This window comes from Rhyacophila brunnea, unplaced genomic scaffold (assembly GCF_057557595.1).
Source record: "Rhyacophila brunnea isolate RB1 unplaced genomic scaffold, BYU_Rbru_1.0 scaffold_4, whole genome shotgun sequence".
Lineage (NCBI taxonomy): Eukaryota > Metazoa > Arthropoda > Insecta > Trichoptera > Rhyacophilidae > Rhyacophila > Rhyacophila brunnea.
The window spans coordinates 33,104,009-33,126,261 of record NW_028233068.1 but is presented as its reverse complement, the minus strand read 5'-3'; the positions used below and the strand labels follow the sequence as shown (position 1 = coordinate 33,126,261).

The 22,253-nt window shown below is 33.5% G+C and overlaps 1 protein-coding gene across 1 annotated transcript in view; it reads right to left on the bottom strand.

Moving 5' to 3' along the window:
* The window catches only part of dsd (attractin-like protein dsd), a 34,378-nt gene that overhangs the window by 9,065 nt on the left and 3,060 nt on the right, over positions 1–22,253 (bottom strand). The window contains exons 2-16 of the mRNA XM_085954097.1: positions 17,083–17,295; positions 15,017–15,189; positions 14,569–14,649; positions 13,885–13,992; positions 13,651–13,794; positions 7,919–8,075; positions 7,178–7,446; positions 6,591–6,724; positions 5,679–5,828; positions 5,075–5,183; positions 4,732–4,875; positions 3,169–3,368; positions 2,872–2,989; positions 2,431–2,561; positions 2,127–2,331 (exon numbers count right to left, since the gene is read on the bottom strand). Coding sequence (XP_085810223.1) covers positions 2,127–2,331; positions 2,431–2,561; positions 2,872–2,989; positions 3,169–3,368; positions 4,732–4,875; positions 5,075–5,183; positions 5,679–5,828; positions 6,591–6,724; positions 7,178–7,446; positions 7,919–8,075; positions 13,651–13,794; positions 13,885–13,992; positions 14,569–14,649; positions 15,017–15,189; positions 17,083–17,295 — 2,336 coding nt within the window. The remainder of the gene's footprint in view (positions 1–2,126; positions 2,332–2,430; positions 2,562–2,871; positions 2,990–3,168; positions 3,369–4,731; positions 4,876–5,074; positions 5,184–5,678; positions 5,829–6,590; positions 6,725–7,177; positions 7,447–7,918; positions 8,076–13,650; positions 13,795–13,884; positions 13,993–14,568; positions 14,650–15,016; positions 15,190–17,082; positions 17,296–22,253) is intronic.

The window sequence follows — 22,253 nt, the reverse complement described above, 5'->3', positions numbered from 1 at the left end:
ACTCTGAATTGTACAATTTACGATGATACAAGTGGTGAGACACAACACTGATGTGGATGAAATAAAAGGTGGAAGGGGTGGCAATAAGATCGACTGCTGCTTGATGAAATGGGCATCTAGCAATGTTTTAGCAAATAATGAAGAGCTGACGATTTGGTATGATAATTGCCCTGGCCAAAATAGGAATATCATTATTGTTTTTTCATATACCAGGCTTCTGAAAAACATTCCTACGCTGAAAATCATAAATCACAAATTCCTATTACGTGGCCATACACACATGGAGATTGACACTGACCACTCTATAACATAACGTCAAAAAATATGCTGAACGGTATGCAGATAATTGTTACTCCATGGGATTGGGTTCAGTTTGTAGGGATATGTAAAAAAAACAAGCCTTTTAAAGTTATTAACATGGAGTTAAATGATATAAACAATTTTTGCTCTCTGTATGCATCATCTTCAGCTCCTTTTGTGCCTCGAAAAAAGAATATTGATGGCACACCTTTTTTAATTTTAATGTTGTATGGTTGTAAATTCGAGCAGATAATATGGGTTATCTCACAGCCGACTCTGTTTAATTTTGTATCTTAAGATGGCGCTAGTTATCTACGTTATAAGGCGAAGTTCTCCGATGAAGATTTCCAAACTGTGGACCTCCGTAGAAAAACAAGGTCGCAAAATATTTTGTTTCCCATTGGCATTCCACATGTTCAAAACGTCCAATTAGCACGGCCAAATTACAAAGATCTACAAACTTTATTTTCCATCCACGTTTCCACACCCGTTATGCAGGCGTATACCGTGGCATAACGAACGTTAGGCACTCTTCAAATTTGTGCCGAAAGTGTCCCAGGAGCAACTTACCAAGACCTTGGTTGGCGTGCACTAGAGTGTGCGTCATCCCTTATTCGATATAATGTATTAAGGTCAATTCTCGATGAGAAAAGACCTTCTCGCTCGCCGTAAAATGCCATAAACTTTTTAAAAGCTGACAAATTTTCCCTCGTAGAAACCAAGTCGCAATGGCCGACCGGTCCAACTTTGGGTCAAACCGACTTGAGAAGCTCTTCCCTTTCAACCAACATATGGGGACACTCCCAGAGGATGTAATCGGCATCTTGCAATTCAGCACATAAGCAAGTCGGAGATTCTATTAGGCCAAGCTTGGAGGCAAAACTACCGTATCCGGTTAAGATCTGAAAATTATGAAACAATGGATATCTCGAGAATTTCAAGAATTTTATGATAGAATTCCACATAATTTCTCATCAGCTGATGTCCCGGAGAATGACAAGGAATAATTCTCATTGCGTTGATTTTTTTCTAGAGCAATAATAAATTTCGAATAATGTTGTACTAATGTAAATTAAAAAAATATATAATTCCTTTTCATAATATGTAGACTTACTGAAATATTTTTTGTATTTATAATAAAATAATTATTAATATGATGCACAGGAAATAAAAATAATTTATACCTATATGGACTTCCGTGTATTATCTATAGGTGAAGTATTGCTTAGTGGTACTTCTACATTATGTGTTAGAACATAAAACACGGAAGTCCATTAATTTATTAATTCTAAATGATTTAGTCTTTCTATCCATACTATGGTCAAAAACAAATTTAATTATGAATGATACAGTTTACAGACCCTAATTATTATAGTTATTAAAAAAGTTATAGAGTTTGAAACATTTAACCTACACAAAAATCACTCTCCTGAACAAAAGTCCAAACGTGACTTCCGTGGTTGTTATAATAAATTAAATTGTGTATATAATAAATTGTTTTATCTTTGGTCACTCCAGTTTGATTCTCAGGCGGTCAAAGAATTGTACTGGTATTTCAATTAATGAGTATTTGGAATTCAGAACAATATATGGCAGTGGACCCCGAATTGCCCTGAATTCGTGTTTTCTCATTTTTTGCATGTGATTTCTGCAGCCACTCAAAAATGTAAAATTTCACTGTGCATATCTTGTTGTATATACCTGTGATTTTAATCCCCTTCTTATCAAAGTATTGATAAGCGTAGCAATAAAAATGTTATAAAATTTTCAGTCAGATGGATTACCTTTTTAACCTACTTTAAAGCAGATTTATAATTTAAGTGTACCTGGGTTGGTTGCATTACCAGCTCTGCATTTGGCTGCTTCGTAATCCCAATGGCAGAGTGTGGAAACTGACGCTGTTATGGATGTCAGAGTTGAAGTTGAAATAGGAATGGGAAGGGGTAGAGCTCCACTGCATGCTCCACAAGAATGAAGTTGGGCACACGTCGGCCCATTCTCTGCAGGACACTCCTCCAGGGTAGTTATTGTCTGAAAATGCATTATTATAATATGTATTAAATTGACTTTTATATAAAGAACACCTTTCTTCATAATATGTTTACCAGTTAACTATAGTAGAACCGTTACCTTTCTTTGGGTGGAAGTATGATAATTAGCATTGCCACAGCGCTGGTTCATACAGACTCCGATTGGACACCACACGCATCCGTATAACGTCTGCACACATGATGTGCAGTCTGTTTGTACAGAGCACCGATCTGAAAAGTCATATAAAATTTATGATACTATATCTGCGTAATTTTCATCAACAAAACAAGACAGCTACTTCATATAATTATATAACATTAAGATAGAATTTGAGTAAGCCGACAAAACAGATAAACCAGTTGACATATTTTTTTTTGAGGTGTTGTCACGGTATTGAAATAAGCTTGTGATTTTTAGAGTGAAAAGTTATTCCTGTTTAATTAAAAACAATATTATATTTATGTATATGTGTTTAAAGAGTCTTCGCAACATTTATTTTTGAAATGCAGTTGTTAATGATAGTAAAGTTATTCAATGCACCTTTATGTGACAACATTCTCTGGGTGATTCTATCTCGACTTTCTTCTGGACATTTGGCGAAACTCGGATCAATATCAGTCTCCATTGCGACCACAAAATCTCGAGGTACTTCCGTTATCTGAAAAATAAAAATGTCAAATGTGTCAATATAATTCATCACTGAATTTGATTATGTTAAGGAACACTGGAGATAGAGATGACACCGTATAATATATGGTGTCATCTCCATCTCCAGTGTTCCTTAACATAACCATATTATGGTAAAAAAGAAATAAATAAAAAAATTAAATAACATACATTAATGCAAGTAGTCTTATTAATGTCCCAAATGCATTTGAGGCCGGTTCTAGGTGCAAGGCAGTCGGCCTGAGAAGTTAGGCGGCGGCACTCTCCCGGTGTGAAGCGAAGCATGTCATTCAAAAGTTGACCATCAAAGCCTCCGTATATGTATAGTGATCCTTCAAATACAGTCCCAGAGTGACCATAGCGGGCTAAATCTGCAAATAATTTGAAAAGTTTTACATTATAGGATGTTTCACTTAGTTTGTTTTTTAAGAGTGTTAATGAATTTATTTACAGTAACCGTATTCTAGTAGCTGTGTTTACTGTATATATTTATATAAAGACAGCTTTCCGACAGAGTCAATATCTTCTGTAGTCCTAATAGCTTTTGTAATAAGGACTAGCAGTTAGTCAATTTCTAAATCCCTATTCAGAGAGTGAATCAAATTATGACATACTTAACACTAGTGATTTTAAGTGTAAACCTTAGGCATGCAATTCTAAAACCATTATACCTTGGCTACAATTTTATGGTGACTTATGCTGTTTTCAATACTTAAGCGGAGGTCAGGGGCATAACCTGAAAGTGCGGGGGAACGGAATTCTGCAGATCGCCAATAAGACGTCCACAGCCATATTATAATGGTAAGGCTATAGACTGCTCAGCTGTTCCAAATATAAACACTGAATAAGCTGTTTTCGACAATATTGCACTTTTAGATATACAGTGTAGGCACATATCATTTGAAGTTGTCTATATACCTAGTTTAGTATTGGCAAAACCCTGTATCACATAGATATAAATGTATACATACATATGTAATTTGAAAACACTTCAGAGAAATATATAACCAATAGAAAAAGTTTTTTTTGAAAAAAATATGACACCCAGCAGAATTCGAACCTGTTTCTCTCGGGATTCGCGGCCATATGCATTGACCACTATGCTATAGGAATCTTATCTAATTGCGACGAATTTTAACTAATGGTTCGCTTTCTAAATTGCGTTACTATTGGAATTAAGCTTTTGTATTTTAAATCAAAGTAGATATTAAAATCATGGATCACTCCAAGATTTTTTGTTGTAACTTACTTGAACTTACTAATAATTTCTGTGTTTGTGTGTGGAAAGTGTTTTGAAATTATGTATGTTCAATAAAAAGAATGTTACATTCCTAAATCTTGTGAATTATTCATTCAATAGTTAAATAAATATATACACATTTAGTAATCACGTTATAGAATTTACGATTTTTTACTGTTGGCATATATGTATGTACATTGTTTTTACTTGGTACAGACATGTTAGTGCGTCACTATTAACCAATTATTTAGCTAAAGGTTGTCAGTCATTTTTGAAATATTATTAGTATATACTGGATTTGTACATTCAATTATATATTTTGAAACAGGTTGGCATATTAAACTTAATACATACATACATGAAGAATAGTTTGAATTGATTGACAAAGAATAAAATCATGATCAAAAGAGCACATTCAGGATAATAATGAAGTGATTGTTAATAGGCATGCTCGGATATAAAAAAGTTAATTAGACGATTGTGCATATACTCACTGTCCCTGAGGTCATGCGGAATGTTCATGTGGTGCCATGAGTCACAAATAACATCGTAAGCCAAAAGTTCATTCGAGTAACACTTTGCCCCGTAACTGTGGGAAGTGTCATTGTGTGTGTTGCCACCGAAAACAATCATCATTCCTGGAAAACGTTAAATATAGTTTTGAAATGAAACAAGAACATACGATTTGATGAGTGAAACTTTTATTATAGTGACACGATAGTGAAAGCAAGATTCTTCCCTTGAGCAAATAGGCATATAAAAATAAATTATATATTGTCTATGATTACTATCGTCGACAGACATTTTTTTTTTACGGTTTAATTAGCAACAGCTTACCCGGCATTATAAAATTGGCAGTGTGAAGAAATCGGGAGCTTGGGGCATGGGCTAGGAGGGTCCATATTCGTGTGGCTGGATCATAACTGTAGAGGTTTGAATTTAATATCTGGAAAAAAGTGTAGACATAATATTTTAGACGATGTACCTGAACACAAGAGTATCTATAAGTGTCATAAGTAAAAGATGTAAATTTTTCAGTCATTTCAAGATATCAAAATATTTCATTTAAAATGCGTTCGCACTTTATAACGACATATTCAGTACAGCGAAACCCCCTTAATATGAACTTGGTTAATTCAAAGTTCAGCGTAAATCGAAATTTTTGTGAAAATTCATAAAATTTATTTACAGAAATTTTTCAAGTTTTACTGTTTTTTTGTCATTGATTTTGTATTTTTTCTCGATTTTAAATTACCCAACAGGGTCTTACTCATATATTGTACACATATAATTACAAATATTGTACATTAGTTCAATCCTTCAGTTGTAAGGGTGTTGTGATTATTCTATAATATTGTGAAAGTCTAATATCCTCCATATTGAGTTTGAGGTTGATGAAAATGTTTTTTAGTGACATGACAATAAGGTAAGTTGTGTTTACCTGATTACTTTCAGATTCTGAGACAATTCCTCCATAGACATAGATTTTCTCTGTAAAGGAATCAAAAGCGGCCGTGTGGCCATAACCCCCTTTGGCAGGATATCCTCTTGTTTGCAGGATTGCCCACTCACGCGTTCCGAAATTATACTCCTGGAATAAATTATTTATATTAATCATGACAATATTTTTTCGAAGTTTGTCTCAGCCTAAATTCACAAAACGCAAAGTCAAATAAGTTAAAAGAAAAGTTAGTAAACAATTCTTAAGGTAGTATTAATTGTGTGTTAGAATCTCTCTCGGACTTTTCTAATGGGTCTTTGAATATTTTCTAAGTTACATATATTTATAATCGTTTAATAATACTTTATTGAAGATACATAACATGGAAATGCATCAGATATATACCTATTAGAAAAATAAAAAATAAATTACAAAATACCAACACAAATGCATCTTGTACAAAATACTAATAAGACCAGTTGTCAAATATGGCTTGGAAATAAACGTGAGAAAAACATGAAAAAAGCGATGGGCTCATTTGAGTGGAGTGTACTGCGTGGTATCTTCAGATCCATCAATGACATGGTCAGGGTGGAGACGGACATCCGAGTTATATACTTAGTTGTACAACAGCCTATAAATTGTATAGTCCATCAAATTGGACCACCTTAGATGACTTTACCATGTACATAAGATGGACAATTCACGCATGACAAAGAAACTGACATTCGGAAAGTCGGAAGGCAAACGAAGACCTGGCGAATCTTGTACAACATGGACAATAGTGCCAAGTTGTATTTAAAGATCTCGGGCTCGAGGGAAAGCGGCTTTGAACAGTCCTGGATGGTAACAATAGAAACATTTGAGTGGTTGTAGTATGTATTTAATCTAGCAAACATGACATGATCATACCTGAACTGTATTCAGATATCCAAATTGCGGCGAATGACCGAATATGACAATCATTTTTTCGGTCGGCTTTCTATGAGAGGAACCGTCCGGTAATGTCACAATTGTAGCACTGTGCCCTGCTGATCTCAACGGACCTAGAAATGAAATTGAAGTCACGTAGTATATAAATATCTGCAGAAAATTTATAGTCATATAAAAATTATTATTATGCATGTTGGCATATTGAAAGATGGTACCCATAAACTTTCTCCATAGCCGCCAGCTTTAACCTATTGTGATGTTACATTATTATATACAGATGTAAATACCGAATGATGGTTTGGTCTATTTGGCAACGCAGTCTGTTTTTTCAGAGATAGTAATAGTTACATTTGTATTATGTCAATGTTTGTGGTATTAGATGGATGAGGGCAATAGGAGCATGAAGTTTTCTAGATGTGTATCGGCAATGCAAAATTACTTTTTTAACAATTAGCCTTAGTAACTCTTTTTTCAGCTGCACTTGCATTTATATTGAAGGAGTGTCTAAATGGAGACATTTCTCTTCAACGTAGTTGACTTGCATATAATAATTGTTTTTAACTTACCACACATGGCTATTGATTTGTTGCAAGGTTCTGCCCTCACAGTGATGTTCTCCCAGGCGTTGGCGCTGATGTCGAAAGCCCACAATTCACCGGTGACCCGTGTTACAGCTGCACCCGCCCCCTCGTGACTGGAATGACCGGGACCGTCAGGATTTGAGTGAGGATCTCGATTTGGGGAAGCTGAGATGACTGACTCCATCGGAGATGACAGGGGTAGCGCATGGCTCAGATGACCAGCGGAGTCCCTAAACCTAGATTGTCCCATGTGTCTGAAATAATTATGCATTATTAGTATCATTCAAATGACATTTAATGGTTATGTGAGAAAAGCAGGATTCTAGAGGAAAGTGAATTTATTTGGTCAATGTTACCTTACCATAAGCTGTGTGTTTTTTTTGGACATGTGTTTCTGAGAAATTGAATGTCATATATATCTCAATTGAATTCGAAAACCAAGTAAAATTTGTGTTATAATAATAAATTGGAACCTACACCTTATTTTTTCAGTATAAAACCAGATACGTAAAATTATTTGTATGTATGACTGAATGTCTCTAGAAAGTTTTCACGTATCTAGTAACATTATGCTATCATAGTTCTGGCTTTTTCATGTATGTATTAAGTACAGCACAAGAATTATTTACATTGCATGTGTGTAACATAAAATTAGGAGGAATATTGTGATGTATGTGACTTGATTGACATAATGAATAAGAAATAGATAAAATGAACACTGGTTACCTGGCGTGATGCCTTTGAAGATTGGCAGATGGATGAAAATGTTCAGTGACAACTCCCCCATAAAGAAAAATCTTATCTCCGTGGATGACCGCACTGGCTCCGTACCGAGGGTGTGGCAAAACAGAGGACGATGTGTGTGGAGTCTCCCATACGCCACCTGACAAATTATCAATGGGAATTATTTTTCATATCTTCTCAGAAAAGCGAAAAATACTGAACACCATACATCCTAATATTTACAATTAGTAATTCAATTAATATTTAAAGTGTAAACTATGTGTAAAAACAAATTGAACAAAAATACTATTCTCATAATACATTCAATATGAGAAAAATAAATTGCGATATTGATTTTTTTAATGTAGAAACCTATGCTAATGTCAGTCTTGAGCTCCTGAAATTTTATTGTACGGTTTTTATATTAAAATAAAATGTGAGTTATTCGAACTTCCTAATACATTAAGGCAGTGGTTTCCAAACTTTATGTTACTACGCCTCCCTTTAAAAAAATCTAATCTTTGCGCCTCCCCCCTTTATTTCATTAAATAAACAAGGTTTTACTACTCATATTACACCTATTCATTTTTAAATTTAAGGGCGGTGTGGTGCTCTAATGTAGTGTTTCCTAAATTATACACGGGAGTTATCATTTAAGTATATCAATCATTGTTTAGGTATCTCATCGAATTGCAACGCATAACCACATATTTAAATTATTTAATAACCCTGAACTTAAAGCGGCGCTTTTTTTTTACTATTAATAAAATAATGTGAAAAGTACATTAGCAAACTAACCAAGAAATCAGTAAATAGATTTTTGTTTGCTTCAATAGATATATCTGCCGTAGAAATCATTTAAAAATGGAAACATGGTGAACTTTTCTTTTTTTGTAATTTTGATTTACAAATCTCCATTTTTTTATGAATGCCTTCACTTTGTCTTTTTCAATCAATGAATGCATTAGTGGTCCTTGCATTGATTTATTCACTCAATTTTTTTAAAATTTTAACCAAATAGACAAGATTAACAACAAAATAATCGTTCCTAAACAAGTTTGCCTCAAATTTCAACATTATGATTTGACCCGGTCGTTTTACAAACTATGCATTTGCAAACTGCAAACCTGTGGTTACAATAATTGTGTTAAACTTTTCGCGCCTCTCTTTGCAACACTCCTGGGGAGACGCGCCTCCCAGTTTGGAAATCGCTGCATTAAGAAATGAATTTAGGGGCTACAGATTAAACGAGCAGAAGTACATATAAGTTCATGAAAGAAAAACAAACGAGTTAGCAACAGTTTTTACACAAATATTTATGTATGAAAAAGGATTCATACATCTAACCGCTTTGTACGAAAATTTATAAGCATTATATTTCTTACATTGGATTATATTCTGTATCCCTACATATAAAATGTTATTATTTTAATATATATCATTTTCTGATTTGTACCCTTTCAAACACTAAAAATATAAATAATACGAGGGTGGGTCAATAATTCCTTAGAAAAAAGCATTAAAACAGGTTTTATTTTTGTATTTTTTTTTTATTTCTCAACATAATTTCCTTGGAGCTCAATACACTTGGTTAGACGTTTCTCAATTTTTTTTAAACCGTCAGAAAAATAAGTTTTCGGAAGGTCCTCAAAATAAGCATTTGTCCGATCGATGACTTCTTCATTTGAAAAAAAATGTTGTCCACTTAGCCATTTTTTTAAGTTTGGGAAAAGGAAAAAGTCACTGGGTGCTAAATCTGGCGAATACGGTGGGTGGTCGACCAATTCGAACTTCAATTCTTCAATTTTAGCCATTGATCGTAAACATGTGTGAACACGGGCATTGTCCTGATGAAAGAGGATTTTTTCCCTGTTTAAATGAGGCCGTTTTTCTTCAATTTTGTTTTTTAGCTGGTCCAATAAAGATGCATAATAATCCCCTGTTATTGTTTCTCCTTTTTCCAAATAGTCAACGAAAATAATTTCACGTGCATCCCAAAATACAGTAGCCATAACCTTACCAGCTGATTTTACGGTTTTCGCCTTCTTTGGACATGGTTTGGCTTCGCAATCCACTGCTTTGACTGTTCTTTCGTCTCGGGAGTATAGTGGTGTATCCATGTTTCATCTACAGTCACAAAGCGACGAAAAAATTCATCCGGATTGCGTTGCATGAGCGACAACAGGGCTTTAGAGGCCACCACCCTACTGCGTTTATTGTCGACTGTGAGCAAACGCGGCACCCATCTTGCAGAAATATTTTTCATGCCCAATTTGTCATGTAAAATAGAAATGACGCTACCTTTTGAGATCCCTGTAACCTCAATTATCTCACTCAACTTTAATCTTCGGTCACTTAACCTGGCACTCGCGGGCTATTGTAGTATGACGAATTCACTCTCCGCGGTGATGGTTTTTGTTTAATTTAACTTCTGTGTTTCATAATAAAAATGGTAATAAAAAATGAGTTTTATGGCTCTTTAGGCGCCTAGACATGTTCAGATTATTTTACAACATTAAAAAACCGTAATAAATCAGTCATAATGTCAAAAATATCCGAAGAAATTAATTCTATACAAAGACTCACCATTTAGAAGATTTCCGCCATTTTGTTTTATGTATATGGAGCACTGCAAGGCTTGTATTTTGTTATTCGTCACGCTCGTGCTTGACGCGAGTATAGAAACACTTCACAAATGGTAATAAAATCACACATAATGTTTTTTCCCTGAGTAGGGTCGTAAATATAGCACAATAATTTTAGACTAAACAAACTTTTAGGCAGACACTTAAACAGCTATTAAATATTATTACTGAGTTACATATTTATTTTTACTTTTCACATTTAAAATTGTTTTGAAGAGTGGTAGATTTTATAACACGGACTGAGACATAAAGCCACATTGCAAATACAACACATATATCTAGATAGAGATGTTTTTTTTTTATTAATTTTTGAATTTCCGCACACATGACAGCGTCTTCTGGGCTTTTTATTATTTGCCGTGGGCGGAATGTGTTCCGGCAAATGATCTGTTAAAGTTCTAGGTAACAACCTCAATGGATTTTCACTAGTCGATGGTCTGGGTTGTGGAGTTTTCGTGATTTTCACAGCGTACTTAGCAACTAATTGTTTTATCACGACTAACTGAAATTCTCCTAAAGTTTTTTTACTACCAGTAACAGATTTATACATATAGAATGAATTTAATAAATAGAGGTCAATCATGTGAAATGCTACTTTTTTGTACCATTTCACAGATTTCCTCATGCACGACAAGCTGCTGAGCATCATGTCGGCCTTTTCGACAGTCCCCATATTTTTATTATACTCTAAGATGCACTTTGGCTTCATAATGGGTTCTCCGGTTCTAAAATTAGTTTTACCGGTTGGACCGAAGGAGTCATCGTGCATGGTTGTAAGCATGTGGACATCTCTTCTGTCACACCATTTGAGAGCCAACAGTGGGCTTTTTGACTTTGCCTCTGTCTCCCCCTTTTTCAGCTTTTTGAAGCATGGCATTTCTTTGCGATTCTTACGTACAGTCCCACAAGCATTGGTTTTATTTTCATGGAGGTGTTTGAATAACTGTGGACCGGTGTACCAGTTATCGCACCACAACGAATGCCCTTTGCCCAGATACTCGGTCAGCAGCGTTGTCACAACAGCTCCGGAAATTCCAAAGTTTTGGCTATCCACTATGTCTGTCCCGTCACCACAATAAATAATAAAATCTAAAATATAACCCGTCATAACGTCACACAGCACGAACATTTTGATACCGAAACGATGACGCTTCGATGGAATAAATTGTTTAAAAATAAGTCTCCCTTTAAAAACAATAATGCTCTCATCGATACAGAGATTTTGATGCGGAATCATCGTGTCTTTGAAAATTTTGCGTGTATGCTCTAAAAGTAACCTAATTTTATTTAGTCTATCTGAGGTAACACTTGTTGGATCGGAAAAATGGAGCATTTGGAGCAATAACTCATATCGGTCTCTAGGCATTGTCTGACCGAAAATGGGTGCACTTAAAAAACAATCCGTACTCCAGTGTTCTTCTAGTGACAAATGTTTGTTTCGTGTCATGAGCATTGACACCGCAAAAAATGCATATAATTCTGATACAGTTGTATCGATCCAATTATGAGAACGTGATTTTGGTCCAAGTTCTTGAGTATTATATTGATAGTGAAAAAAAATGTTTGTTTGTTGGACTACCTTCAACATTATATCACGGTTTAAAAAATGTTCAAAAAAAAGACACTCAGGCGAAGTCTCAGTCAAATCGCTGTTTGCTATGCCGGATTGAAAATCATCAAACTCATACACGATCGGGACATGGGGTCCGGATGTCCATGTTCTCAAGTGTTCAATTGGCTCTTCTGATATATCTACATCACTGAGGTCAGATGGTTCCAATTCTTCTTCAGACATTTCGTAATCGGAGTCCAATTCCTCACTTAAACCAGCCATATTGAAGTTTGAAAAAAGTTTTCAACCAAACACTCACACGATAACAAAGGTAAAATAGTCCAAAAAAATATAGTCAAAACACCTTATAACAGTTTAATACACATGAATGGAATAGTTAAAAACACATAAACAATAACACAGACAAAATATTTATAAATATTATAATAGTATTCACACAATACAATAGATCGCGTAAAATACGTAATATTTTGTACGGAAAAACGACAAGAGCGATTCCTTGCACAGTCCTCTCACAACAGTGATATTACGCATACTGCGCAAACGCAGTAAAGTGGCGCGATGTTTCAAGCCAAAATTAAATGAGCGTAGATTGACGGCCTGTCGAAGGCATGTCAAACATCGAAGTTTTAGTATTGTAACATAATTTATTTGACAATATTATATATATGTCACCGTTGGTAATGAAATAAGGCAAATTATGGTAGAGATTTCAAAATCATGCGTCATGTATATTCTACATAATCGACCGGCGCATTTTTGCGTACAACATTGGCGACAGAAGCGCTGTAGCCCCGTAGTTTTGCGCAATTTCGCGTACTACTTTCGTGACAGAAGCGGGCGCCGGGTTAACACCATATCGTGGATTTTATTGATCATTTCTGGTGTAGTCACCTCTACAGGACGTCCTGAGCGTGGTTCATCCTTTGTTGATGTACGACCACGTTTAAATTCATTTAACCAGTTATAAATAGTTGCAAGTGAAGGAGCAGATATGCCGTGAACTAAATCCAACTCATTTTTTATTTCCTTTGCTGTTAACCTTTTTATATTAAAATGTTTAATAACAACTCTAAACTCAATTTTCTCCATTTTCCATTTTTCCATTTTCCACAAGCAAATTTTTTTTTTAAATGTACGAGAAACACACAACAACCCGACCAATCTGATTGAAACTTCGCAGCATACTGAATCGGCAGTGCCGCTGCATGAAAACAAACCGCTTGCAGTACTAGTCGCGCCACCTGTCGGCTTTTCTAAGGACTTATTGACCCACCCTCGTAAATAAAAACATTTTTGTTCTTGGAATAGTAATAGTGGATCATTTGAGAACAAGACCTCATTTGCACAATGATGAAAACAGTTACAATGTAGAATTTACAATTGCATGTTTAATTTGAAGTCAATTTACTCAACTTGGTTACTTATGCACTTGGATCCTTTTAATCGTTACATCATCAATTATAAGCACATTATTATGGTATGCAGTGATAAATGTAAATAAAATGGGTTCTAACCGTTAAAATCATAAGTGTACATAAGATGTGAGCGGCCATATCCTTCGCCTCCGACAATGTAAAGCGAATCTCTCCATACAGTCGCTCCATGCGATGCACTACCTGCAGGTCTGAAGCGACCACTCTCTACCGCACTCCATACACCTGTTAAGAAAATATTTTATAAGAACACTATTGTTATGTAAGTAGTTAATAATAAGATAATGCTGAATAACTGAGAATGAGAGAAATTACCATATTTGGTGGGTTGAGAGCAATCATGGCCTCCAAAACCGGGCTGACAGATGCAACTCTGCGACATTGTTTGGCATTCACCTTGCTGGATGGAATATGAACAGTTGCCTGAAAAACATTTTTGAACATTTATTAATTTAGAAAATGCTACTTGAAATTTGCACCCACAATAGATTAATGGTGTCCACTTTTGAAATTGTCGGCCTCACGCTCTAATCCTGGATCTGACTAATTCGCATGTTATTTTTCAATGTTTGTTTGGACCCAGAGTATTGACTTAATAAGTGAAGCATATTCATTTCTCATAAAACAATCTGTAAAAAAACCTCTGCATGAGTCTGCCAAGTACATCGGATTATGGAGTCAATAGAAAAAAAAATCTACACTGCTTCACATGTTGGTTTTTTATAATGTTATCACAAACAGGAAATTCTAAATTTAAAAGATATCCTTTGAAAATTACAAAAAAAAGATAATTTAATTTGTGGCATTGAAAATGTAAATTTACAATATGGTAAAGCACATTGGCCGCACTAATGGATGCGGGTTCAAGTCAAATTATGTATGTTCAATTTACATAGTTGCAATTTTGCCAAAAATGGACTATACTTTGTATGTTTTTAGATAACTTAGAACTATTCCCATACAAATAGTAATTATTGTTCAAATGAAAAAAATACAAACCGGGGCAAGAAGGTTTATCACAGGCCTTTCCCACCCATCCACTATAGCAGAAGCAAACAGAATTCTCACACATTCCATGACCTGAAACAAAGTACAAAAATTCGGAGTCAAAATCTATAAAAAATGCATACATTATACATTTATTTTGTCTACACAAAACCACTTTTAATCCGTGTAATATTATGTCATGAATAGAAACCGGAAAAATGCAGTTTATTTTTTTAATAACAAACACAAAACCAATCTTGTGGATAATTGACTTGATGAGATAACGTTTTTCTTTCTATTTCTCCTTCAATTGCCAATTAGATACACGAACTAATTAATACACTGTTATCTTCAATGAATGTTGGTCACACATGTAAGATAAAAATTTAAAAGTGAATCATTAAAAACTATGTATATATATTATATATATTATATACGTGGAAATACTATTTATGCTTACCAGAACAGTTGAGAGTGGATTGTGTACTCGGACAAGCGTTGATGGCATAAGAAATATTGAATCCCGACATATTATATGCATCATCAGAGAAAAAATGGAGCAACGCTGAGCCCGATCTTGTTATAAGTTCTGGGACACTCCGCACCGCATATGAATCTTTGTACATCAGACCACTGGAAAATAACATAAATTAAATAAATAGATATTACTATTTTATAACAGCATGGTGGTAAATTTATTTTGCATTGATTATTGTGCACACCTGACGTTACATGTTAAGATTGGTATCAGTAAAGAAAGCCAAAGATGCATTTTGCTTAAAAGATACTAAACAATCCAGACATAACTAAATGGCAAAATAGATATTGATATGAAATTACTTCAATGGACTCTGGTTGAATAGTTTTCAAGATAGCAAGTTAATCAATTCAGTGTCCTATGAGTGCAATGATTATCATTTTTGTAAGTACTTATGATAAAAGGTTATGACTTCCTATCCATATAGATAATGCTAAAAAGATATCAGTTGCCAAGAGATATTGAATGGATAATGAAATTTGTATGATAATATGTGATGAACATTATAATATTGTTATTGCTTGTTGCCTCTTGTTTTTGCAGCAACATGCAATACATAACGTGTGGGTTGATTTTTGGAGCAGTGGACAGAGTGACAATTAAATTTTGATTCTCATTTATGGAGATTAGTCAGAAATTTATTTATTATGATTTAGGTTCACAAACTTTTATGTTATATAAAAAAAATATTAAGTATGTTTAATTAAGTAAAAATTAAAAAATACTTAGTTGTTGACACATCACACAAGAATTACACACCTACAAACCAATTACATTTAAATCAAATTGAATGCATGGTATGAATAAATTGATAACAATACTAGTTAAAAATATAAATCGTGATTATTGCATTGTTTGTGGAACATGTAGACATATTGAAATGTCTAGTAATATTTTTATTATTGTAAAATAATCTACATATACAGTCAGTGATGCCAACCGTACATACTATAATTTTCATTTCACGAAAAATGTAAAATACTATAGTTTTATGCCAAATATGTTAAAATCCTATAATTTTAAAAGATTCAAGACGTACAAAAATAGCAGTTAGACCAACTTGATGCATAACACGCGACGGACTGTGCTATCCATCGGCAAAAATGTATGCACTTATCACTGCTAAATATAGTCAGTAACTGTTTAGATACATTCTAAACGATCTCAGATATAAAAAAAAACATGGTGAACATATTTTAAGGACCATCTTGATCCCTGTTGGGTTCTGATAATTGAGGTTCTACTGTAAGAAAAAGTACGTTGGCTTAATTTAAAAAACAATGAAGATTTTGAGTTATTCACATAGGTACCGCTAACGTACACGGATATCATACTAAGTTGATTTTGATGATATTTATGCAATGAAATTGTTTTTCTTCTTATGCCATGTCTGGAATTTAAATGGATTGAAGATTAGACGTACAAATGTAGAATTACTTGAGGTATACGTTGTACATATTTGATCTAATTATAACATTGCATATTCACACATGATATCGTCGGTGTTTTGTAAAAAGGGCGAATTAACCAAAATGCTATTTTACAGGAGGAGGGTTTTTAACTTTTGACATTTATATGTTAACTACCTGTGGATGATTATAAATGTCTAACAAGTTTATAATAAAGCTTAGAAAGAATACTGTCCTTATAATGGGCTTTATAATATAATATTTTAAAAGGCCTAACATGTCACATTCGCTTTTTATTCATAATACTAAGTGGATATTCGCCCTTACGATTACCGTTTTTAGGAGCTTTCCTGTGGAGATACAAATTCGCCATTTTTACACAACAAAGCTAGTGAGGTACATATTGTTTTTTCATTAAAATCTCAATTTCGCCAAAATGGTTGATTCGCCCTTTTTACAAAACACTGACGATATGCACTTGCACACAGGAGACTGCATGTTCCGTTCTTTGATTATTAAAGAAATAATTAACATGATGATGAAAGAATGCAGTATTATGAGTTGTGTATTTATCGATACCTAAAGACAGCCAAGAGCGGTGAATCAACGCTGTCCCCATCGTACACATACAGATGATCCCATCCACATTCGGTTGCAAACTCTTGCAGGTGCAACCGAATGGTTGTATTTGGAGAGGAGTGCGCCCCCCGGCCGTCTATAAGCCAACTACATTTTACACCTGTTGAATAGTTTCCCGGCCCGTCGTGGATATAGCCTGTCGGCTCTACAAGTCTGGAAATAAAATTAAAAAAAACTTTAACTTAAATACAGTCAAAGGTGTAAAAGAAATACTTCTCAAGAAGACCTGAGTCTAAATGTATAAAAGTGAAGAAAGAAAGGACCGACAACTAGAACATGAGGTGTGGCGGTCTGGAGAACTAATAGCACACAATACATGGTCAATACTCACATTGCACATCTCATTTTATAGTTGTCAGTTGTATGACAAACACTTAAATTAGTTGTATATCATTTTGCATTGCATTACATTTTTAACAATTTTAGATTTGCTTAACAAATTCAATTCCATAATTAATTAAACTTGCATAAGTACATTGATGATTGTATTTGTAATGAATGTATGTTACAGTTTTATTGATTACTTAGTTTTATTTTGAATGCGAAGCATGGTTCACTTGTACTGAATGTACTGATGTACTGCAAGCGTTCAGATTAGGTATAATTTAAATATACTGCTGTACCTCCTGCGAAAGGATATGTCAATTATTGTACATAGATAGGCAGCTAAATACAAAATAATTTGGATGAAGATCAAAAAAAATCACATGTCATACTTACATAGAAAATAATATATAAATTGATTTATCTGCGGTTACCAATACAACCACACTAAAATTATCCCAGAATTATCAAGTGTTGTAATACTACAATGTTATAATGCCCTCTCTTGTTACAACCAAAATTCTTTTGTTACAGTTCACAAATTTTTCTATACCTACCTACCTACCCAAAGTAAAGTCAAACAGCTATATTATATCATGTGCCTTCCTGTATCTTCCTCTACGCTGACAATCTACCAGAAAAAAAGTGGGCAGTACCCCACTCTCTTCCTTTGAAGTACCCAAATGGTTATTATTTAATGTGCCTTATAGTTTGGCCTTATATTGTATGTAAAAATCTAAAAATGATAGGAGACTTCTTCCGGTTGAAGAACACTTTTTTTGATATACTTAAATGAGTAGTTATGTAACTTTGCATTTTTTCAAACAAACAGATTTTATTGCTTCATTAGGTGGATCAGTGATGTTCCATGGGGTAGATGGATCATGTGTTGCTTAGAGGCAGCAAATAAGGAAACAATGCAAACATTTACCTACAACTTATGAAAGTAGATTCCATGATGAGAACATTTAGCATGGGGTGAACTCGACCTATTTATATTATTATGTATATCAAATAATCATAATGTCAATGATTATTATTGGATTTATCTGTTTTTATAATGCACAGATAATAAATGTACTAGGTAACGAATTTCCTTAAATTTAGAGAATAAAAATGCTAGAGGGCAATATTTTGAGATAATTTAAGGACGTTTTGCCTAGGACGTCACTGACATGAACGAATGACCCTGTTAATTCAAATTTCATTCTTACATAAACATAGGAACGTGGTAGAGAAATGAACTATACCTACATTGCAAATTGACATTCATTTGTTTAAAATATTATTGTCCTATTCTGCTATTGTGTCTGTTTAAATATCGCCATATACAAATAATATACATTTTTTTATCTTAGATTTTGTATCTAAAGCAGTGCTCTGCAACCTTTTCTCACAACGTCACACCAAAGGTTTTCCCAGAATTCCATAGCACACCACAGTAAAAAAAATATACACCAAAATTACATTAATTCAGGTTTTTTTATATTTGATAATTAATTAAAAATATATATCATACGAGGAAGAATCATATTAACATATTTCCATATATTTGTATTATCAATATAATATTATAATATGTATTTACTTACTTATTTAATCAATATAACATATTTTTTCTTTTATTATGTTAACTGTCAATTTATGGTGGAAATGCATTGTATTATTAATTCAACATATAAAACGCAAATTTTTATAGTAAGTACTTTTTTTAATTATATTTGGAGCAGTTTCGTCCATATAATTAATAAAAGTGGAAAAGTACTATAAAAATTTACATTTTATTAAATTAATAATACAATATACTTAAGGACGTGCTCAGCGTGGGTCAAAATGAAGCTTTTTTTCTATTTTCAAAGCATGATCCTGGCCATTCCTTAAACGTTGTAGATAATCTATTTATAAAATTTTGAAGCCTTATTATCCTTTATATTTATTTTAAACATTTGATGACTGCATAGAGTATTTTTATTAGATAAAATAGTATTCTTTTAAACCTCTCGCTCTAATGTTTTAGAATATAGTCATATTTCAGTACATAAATGTGCAGTGGTGTTAAGATTTTTTACATTTATTAATTTTTAAATGCATTTATAAAACCATCAGTATAATTTATGTCGACATTATAATAGTGAAATATTTACGATAAAAAATTATATTGATAATCTCTGTGATCCCAAATTTGACAAGAATAAGGCATTTTATTATTCAAAAAATTGGCAAGATTAACACATTTAAAGATAATTCTAAAGATACTGATTATAAGCTATATCTTTGACCATTCAAGTGTGATAAACATCCTACGAATAATGATTGCTTTATAATAATTATTGACCTAAGAATAAGGTAGTGTTTTTTTTAAATCCGCCATTTCTTTTGGCATTCCCCAGTAGTTAAGCTACAACATACGGCCGTAGCCATACATTGATAGACTATAATTGAAGTAGGGAGTAAAATGATGTTAACATGTGTATTCTTTTTTTTTGTGATTTTACCGAGGCTTTGACTGCGACTCGCTGTCATATCGCCTCTTCTCTTCTAGAAGGGGATCCGTCGATCAGGTCCTCACTCCTATTCTGTTAAATAGCTTTATAATTATTTTGCCTAGCTCTTCCATAAATACTACCTTATTCTTAGGTCAATAATTATTATAAAGCAATCATTATTCATAGGATGTTTATCGCACTTGAATGGTCAAAGTCATAGCTTATAATTAGTATCTTTAGAATTATCTTCAAATGTGTTAATCTTGCCCATTTTTTGAATAATAAAATTCCTAATTCTTGTCAAATTTGGGATCACAGAGATTATCAATATAATTTTTTATCGTAAATATTTCACTATAATGTCGACATAAACTATACTGATGGTTTTATAAATGCATTTAAAAATTAATAAATGTAAAAAATCTTAACACCACTGCACATTTATGTACTGAAATATGACTATATTCTAAAACATTAGAGCGAGAGGTTTAAAAGAATACTATTTCATCTAATAAAAATACTCTATGCAGTCATCAAATGTTTAAAATAAATATAAAGGATAATAAGGCTTCAAAATTATATAAATAGATTATCTACAACGTTTAAGGAATGTCCAGGATCATGCTTTGAAAATAGAACAAAAGCTCCATTTTGATCTACGCTGAGCATGTCCCCCCTTAACATAATTATTATACAATAATAACTAATTAATGTGATACCTGAGCTTGTCTCAATGAACGTAAAAGTTTTATATTTGGCTTGATATTTGAAAGAGCAACCTGAAGTTCTTGGTTAAGACCTGTATGACTGCTCATTTTTAATTATAACTTGAGTTGAAAAACTTTGCTCACATGTGAGTATTAGTAGTCTGAGGATATTTTTTATTAACCAAAATCCAAAAAACATCTAATGGAACGTCGGCGAAGTTCAGTTTTAGTGTCCCGTCGTTCCTCAATTCAACAAATTCCTCTCGCATTTGTAGGGAAAGCGCTTCTATTGAATTTTTGGTATTGGTTGCAAAAGGATTTCGGATCCAGTCGTATTGATTGTATGAAACTAATTTCTTATGCAGCGAAGTTTAATGTATTTAGTCAGATCCAAAATAAATTGCTTGTTTTCAATCGTGGTCTGGTAAGTCCTTTGGTACATTTGTAGAGATCCTTGGCATAACTCCTGCCAAAGTTCGAGTTTATTTTTGAATCCTTCTAATTTATCAGAGCATGTCAATATATTTTCATTCCGACCTTGAATTTTTTTATTAAATTCATTCCGGTGCTCAAATTTATTATCAGCCATGTACGCAACTTTTGCTACTAGGTAAAGATTGTATAAAAATTACAAAGTACAAAATTAATTGCATTTTTTGGAAGCAATCCTCCGCGGCACACCTAGCATCGTCTTGCGGCACACCAGTTGTGGAGCACTGATCTAAGGCAATAACAATTAGTAAGTCAATGTACTTACTGCTAAATCATTATAATAAAAGAAATTGATGATAATGGAATTTTCATACATCATTTTACTTTGATTGCCTCAATGAATAGAGTACACTTTAGACTTAGACTCAGGTTTTATTGACTTTAAAATATTTTTTGTTAAGTAAATTCTTTTTCTTATCAAAACTCAATAAATAGAGAGGCATAGAAGATTGTTCTTACGGTACAATTTTCTCTCATGAGTATGTGATCAACATTCATTACAATGGTGTTTCAAATCAAAAAAAAATTATTTATGCCAGTAAGCTATTAGATAACACGATTTGAGTGTCCATGAAGCTAATGATTTTAGGGCTTCTCTGGTTAACTTATACTGGCAGTCATTTGACATTTATTGCGGCCTACCAACTATGGAAACATGAGAAAATACCTAGATTAGATTTTCATGAAACATGGTAAAATTGTTTTATGCATTACATACTTACTTATAACTTTTAAAGTTACTTATAATCAGTGGCGGCTCGTGGATATTATACCTGTGGGTGCTGCGGTTGATAAAAATAAATGATTATTTGGATTATATTTTACTATTAACATCAAAAGTATTAAAATTAGATATTATAAGTGTTTTTATTTTGTTATAAAATTGATTCTTCTGTCGCAACTCGCACCGCACGTCACTACTAGCTCAGAGTCGCTGTCCTGACAACGTTCACAACGCGAAAATACTGTCTTAAGCGGCAGTAACAGACTAAGCTCTGAGCGGCGAGCCCTGCTCCCCGCACCCCCCTGCGTCTATTCGAGCATATTCAATCGAAAATGCATCACTTTCATCTCGGTTATGATAATTATAATTGGATGTATC